This window comes from Staurois parvus, unplaced genomic scaffold (assembly GCF_062004578.1).
Source record: "Staurois parvus isolate SC_StPar_1 unplaced genomic scaffold, SC_StPar_1.0 ptg000419l, whole genome shotgun sequence".
NCBI lineage: Eukaryota > Metazoa > Chordata > Amphibia > Anura > Ranidae > Staurois > Staurois parvus.
The window spans coordinates 84,151-90,150 of record NW_028318215.1 but is presented as its reverse complement, the minus strand read 5'-3'; the positions used below and the strand labels follow the sequence as shown (position 1 = coordinate 90,150).

Genomic DNA, 6,000 nt, shown 5'->3' with positions numbered 1-6,000 from the left:
CAAGACATTTTGCAGGAAAACGTACGACCATCTGTCCGCCAACTGAAGCTCTGCAGAGGATGGGTGATGCAACAGGACAATGACCCAAAGCATACAAGTAATTCAACAAAACAATGGCTGCAACAGCACAGAATACGCCTTCTGGAGTGGCCCAGTCAGAGTCCTGACCTCAACCCGATTGAAATGCTGTGGCATGACCTTAAGAGAGCGATTCACACCAGACATCCCAAGAATATTGCTACACTGAAACAGTTTTGTGAAGAGGAGTGGTCCAAAATTACTCCAGATCGTTGTGCAGGTCTGATCTGCAACTACAGGAAACGTTTGGTTGAGGTTATTGCTGCCAAAGGAGGGTCAACCAGTTATTAAGTCCAAAGGTTCACATACTTTTTCCTCCCTGCACTGTGAATGTTTACATGTTATGTGCAATTAAACCATGGCAACATCTAATGTTTGTGTAGTATTATGTTCAGCAGACTATGTTCTTCTATTGTTGTGACTTAGATGACGTTCAGAGCACATTTTATGCCCAATTCATGCAAAACTCCACGTAATCCCAAGGGGTTCACATACTTTTTCTTGCAACTGTAAGTGTTAGGAATAAGACTTGTGACAAACCACAACAGTCATCCGTCATTTGCCCTCTTGCCCCCACCTTGCCAGGCCTCCATTCTAAATGCAACACAAAGGCGAAGGTCTGAAAACGAGGTCATGTTACTCTCCAAACATCTATATGCTTTATCTCCGATTGTACTTATAAGGAGCAGCACAGAAAATTATGAGCTCTGGAGGAGGGTTTTACTTCTGCTGGTAAAAGATGGCTGGACTGCCTGGGCATGCCATCAGTTGGGGTAAGATGGTGGAACTTCAGGTCCCTCAAATGCCAGAGAGGCTGAGTCATTCCAACTGCAGAGATCTGATCCAAGATTTACAAGGATGGAACACAAAAAGCGGACAGGGATGGACATCTGGAGGCTTCTACAGCTACATTTATCACTTACAGTTCCTTGGTTCACCTTGGCAAAGCCATAGGCAGCAGAAGAAGCCGCGTGCTTCCTTGGTGATCACCGCCTCCATGTTGTGCTGAAAGTTGTAGGTAACTAATATGTAGGACTTGTGCATGAGACGCTGGGCCACCCTACCTCGTGTGCTTGACGAGTCTGCTGTGCTTGTATAATGAGGCTGTGGTCTCTGAGCCACAAATGAGGTGTAGGAGCTCCATACCAAGATGGGGTAAAGCCCCTAGACTCGCTGAGTGATGCTGATTGTATGGAAAGTATGCGGTCTTAGAAGACGCGGTTGTGCTGACAATTTTTGTACACATTGTGCCTTATTTTGTGGCACTGGTGGGAGCCTAGATACTTGTGTTTTCCACAATCAGAGGCGGTATTTCCATTAAAGGACAACTCCACCCAACATGGATTTCAGTTTTGTGCTGTTGCTGAAAAACTTACTGAATCCCGTGCTTCCTTCCACATTGTGCTCAGCTGCCACGGCCAATAGAAAGCCCAGTAATGGTGTCACTCTCCCCTAATGGATTTCCCGTCATACAGAAAAAAAGAATTAAATCTGGAAGCCAGGCTTGAAAGAGAGGGACCTTCATTATGGCTTCAGGGGAGGGGCAGGGACACAAAATACTAATGGAAATCTTGTTGTGGGAGGGGCAGAGATGCAAACTAGTGCAGGGAAATCTCCCCATTGTGGGAGGGGCAGAGACACAAACTACTGCAGGGAAATCTCCCCATTGTGGGAGGGGCAGAGACACAAACTACTGAGGGAAATCTCCCCATTGTGGGAGGGGCAGAGACACAAACTACTGAGGGAAATCTCCCCATTGTGGGAGGGGCAGAGACACAAACTACTGAGGGAAATCTCCCCATTGTGGGAGGGGCAGAGACACAAACTACTGCAGGGAAATCTCATCATTGTGGGACGGGAGTGACATAAACTACTGAGGGAAATCTCCCCATTGTGGGAGGGGCTGAGACACAAACTACTGAGGGAAATCTCCCCTTTGAGGGAGGGGCAGAGGCACAAACTACTGAGGGAAATCTCCCCATTGTGGGAGGGGCAGAGACACAAACTACTGAGGGAAATCTCCCCATTGTGGGAGGGGCAGAGACAAACTACTGAGGGAAATCTCCCCATTGTGGGAGGGGCAGAGACACAAACTACTGAGGGAAATCTCCCCATTGTGATAATGGTAGAAATAAACTGTCCATAATGGTGAGAATTCCTAGCAATAGACAGGGAAATACAAAGCCCTGTGGGGAAATGTCACCATTGTGGGAGGGTCTGAGACACAAACTACTGAGGGAAATCTCCCCATTGTGGGAGGGTCTGAGACACAAACTACTGAGGGAAATCTCCCCATTGTGGGAGGAGCTGAGACACAAACTACAGCAGGAAATCTCCCCATTGTGATAACGGTAGAAACAAACTATTGCCAGGAATTCTCGCCATTATGGACAGACAGGGAAATACAAAGCCCTGTGGGGAAATGTCACCATTGTGGGAGGGTCTGAGACACAAACTACTTTAGGGAAATCTCACCATTGTGGGGGAATTTGAGACAAAAACCACGGTGGGAAAATCTCACCATTATGGAAGGGTGAAAGTCGCAAACTCCTGCGGGGAAATTTTACCATTGTAGAAGGGGTGGAGATACAAACCACCTCCATTTCGGGCAGGATGGAGACACAATCTACTGCGGGAAGATCTCTCCATTTTGAGCGCGGCAGAAACGCAAACTTTTGCCACTGGAGTCACTGACAAATTTAAGATGTCGTTGGCTAATTTAATCCACCACTGCCCAACATAAACTGAAATATGAGATTTGGGCTGAGTTGGCCTTCAAAGAAAATGTAACATTGCACAGAAGTAAAGACATCCCAAGCCTGTTTCTTTGGTACAATACTGTACGGTCCTAAGATGTGACAGGGTTGTGCTTGAGGTTATGAAGCCCGGACAGAAAGAATAACACCAATTATCTAACAAAGCTGCTTTTGGCACTCACGTTGCATCAGAAGTGCAGTCCCCTAGAACCTAGCAAAGGATTCTGGGGAAAGCAATTCTCAAGCCAAAGGCGTGATAACATCTCCAGTCCATGAAAGTGTGTACAGGATGCTCAACACAGACTTCTTGCATGAACAACTTGGCAACCCAATGTGGAAACCTAATGCTTCTCACTTTTTGAATTTTCTTGTCTCCACCCCCCTCCTCCTAGTGACTTTGGCCCCATGCGTGATCCAATGGGGAGATGGACTTCCACTCGGTATGATGATGATATGAAGAAGCCATGATGACTTGATGATGGATGTACAGAATGCCGTTGCGATGTCAACTCTGACCGTTAGCGTGTTACTGGAGCTATACAGAAATATGGAGGCCAAGGTCAGAACATCACAGTGACGTGGTGACATCATCTCAGAGACCAGATGTGAAGACAGAAACGGGAAACCGACGAGACGGATGGACAGAAAACAAGAGATCCTAGAATTGGCCATGATGGACATGGCAGGAAGTTCTTGCCAACGAGTTAAGTGCTGCTACAAAGCCGTGATGCGGTTCTCCCGGTTGCCTTGGAAAAACTCCTGATGACGCTAAAAGGTCTCCTTGTTGTCACAGTAAGATCATCCATAACAAGTGGTGGTTGTCGTGGTAACTCAGCCCAAATGCGCTGGAGTGGCACTCGCCTGGTTGTCATGGTAACCACGTCACTAATCAAGAAGTGGCCTCAGGAAGGAGGGAGGAAGCAGGGACGGGTCTAGAGCCCCCTACCGGTGGTGGACGACGTCGAGCCGGAAACCAGGCACAGGAGAAGCGACTGTAGAAAGATCAGCAAGAGCCAAGACGGTCGAAACATGGAGCCTCTGCCGCAGTCTGACGTGTCCTCCTGGAGAGGAAAGAAAGGGAAGAGTTATCTGTCCCTCGGGAGACCCAGGTGAGACACTAAGCTGAATGTAAGATATGAGAGCCAATAAGAGTATACAAAAGAGCCCTTAAATGGTAAGAGCCAACGAAAGATGGAAATATGGGTCACATGATGGACAATAGCTCTAATTATGGTCAATCACTTGAAGGATAGCCTAGTGTATTCATCCTATTGCCTTTGGAGGCAACCTATCTTTTAGGCGTACAGCAGTCCCGATGTAACGTTCATATCAATCATATGTACAAAGAGAAAATTCCAATAAAGTACCCTTGTTCAGAAATGTTGATTTGGTTTCAGTGCTTTAATGTCTGGTCACTTGGCCAATGCCGAGACACTAGTCATGTGCTCCTTTCTAAAGTAGAAGGCCAGTGATCAGAAAAGCCACCGAATGGCCAACGTCAACTGAGTATCAGTCCTCCAAACCCATAGCATTGGGTAGTTATGGAAATTCCACTGTTTCTGGTCATTTTTTAAAAACTCTCATTCCCCGACAGATTCTTTAGAAAGACTCTTCATAACAAATGCGCCATTACCATCTGGTTGTAGTCGAAGCAGACATGAGGACCTTTTCGGTATCGAGGCATCTGAACCAGTTCGCACTGCTCCGGACCTTCCGCTGAGAGAGGAAGTTAAGGGACAACAAGAGTTATTTGGCGGATGTAACCCAAGATGACGTGAGCTTTCTTGCCAGCCAAGGAACTGGAGTGTCCTTCACAAAGCCTTGACCTCAACCCCTAAGAACACCTTTCAGATGAATGGGAATGCCAGTTGTGAGTCAGGTCTTTTTTTTGGTGCCCAAAGTGAGGCTCAATACGTGGGCCAGGTCTTCCCATCCTACGTTAGTATCTGACCTCACAAATGGGGACTCTTCAGGAAAGCCTTCACAGAAGAGAAGAGGATGTTATAAACCAAAACTAAGGGGACAAATCCATATGAATGTGCATGGTCTTTGGTTGGTGCCTAATGTGAGGCTCAACATGTGAGCCAGGTCTTCCCATCCTACGTTAGTACCTGACCTCACAAATGGGGGCTCTTCAGGAAAACCTTCACAGAAGAGAAGAGGATGTTATAGTCCAAAACTAAGGGGACAAATCCATATGAATGTGCATGGTCTTTGGTAGGTGCCTAATGTGAGGCTCAACATGTGGGCCAGGTCTTCCCATCCAATGTTAGTACCTGACCTCACAAATGGAGACTCTTCAGGAAAGCCTTCACAGAAGAGAAGAGGATGTTATAGTCCACAACTAAGGGGACAAATCCATATGAATGCCCATGGTCTTTGTTTGGTGCCTAATGTGAGGCTCAACATGTGGGCCAGGTCTTCCCATCCTACGTTAGTACCTGACCTCACAAATGGGGGCTCTTCAGGAAAGCCTTCACAGAAGAGAAGAGGATGTTATAGTCCACAACTAAGGGGACAAATCCATATGAATGCCCATGGTCTTTTTTTGGTGCCCAATGTGAGGATCAACATGTGGGCCAGGTCTTCCCATCCAATGTTAGTACCTGACCTCACAAATGGAGACTCTTCAGGAAAGCCTTCACAGAAGAGAAGAGGATGTTATAGTCCACCACTAAGGGGACAAATCCATGTGAATGCCCATGGTTTTGGAATGCGATGTCCAAATATTTTATATAGTTGTGACGATCAGAGTGTATGGTGGTATAGTCATGGAAACAGTGCTTCCAGGTACATGGAGTATGTTTGTGCTGGATATGGTTTTGTTCGATAATTCTAAAGGAAACTTTTATCTAGAACCAATTAAAGGCCACAATGGCTACATTACCATTGGGGGGAAAAAGGATGAAGACCTACAAAACTAGGAATGAAGACCACTGAAGTGCAGAAGTTTTTTAGAAACTCTATTGGCTCCTCTGAGCTTCAGTCAGCCACCCTTCTGAGTTTATAATGTCCTGCCATTGTTCAGTTCTGTGGATCAGATCCTTCGATCTCAGGACCTCATAAATCAGGAGTTCCAAACTCAATTTCATCATGGGCCGCATCAGCACTATGGTTGTCCTCGAAGGACCGGTTGTATCTGTGAGATTAAATGTCCAGAGCATTC

General features: G+C 46.5%; 1 protein-coding gene across 1 annotated transcript in view; it reads right to left on the bottom strand.

Moving 5' to 3' along the window:
• Positions 1 to 2,783: 2,783 nt before the first annotated feature.
• The window catches only part of CACNA2D2 (calcium voltage-gated channel auxiliary subunit alpha2delta 2), an 87,354-nt gene continuing 84,137 nt past the window's right edge, over positions 2,784 to 6,000 (bottom strand). The window contains exons 27-28 of the mRNA XM_089687145.1: positions 4,468 to 4,550; positions 2,784 to 3,895 (exon numbers count right to left, since the gene is read on the bottom strand). Of these exons, the coding sequence (XP_089543271.1) occupies positions 3,767 to 3,895; positions 4,468 to 4,550 (212 nt within the window). The 3' untranslated portion in view covers positions 2,784 to 3,766. The remainder of the gene's footprint in view (positions 3,896 to 4,467; positions 4,551 to 6,000) is intronic.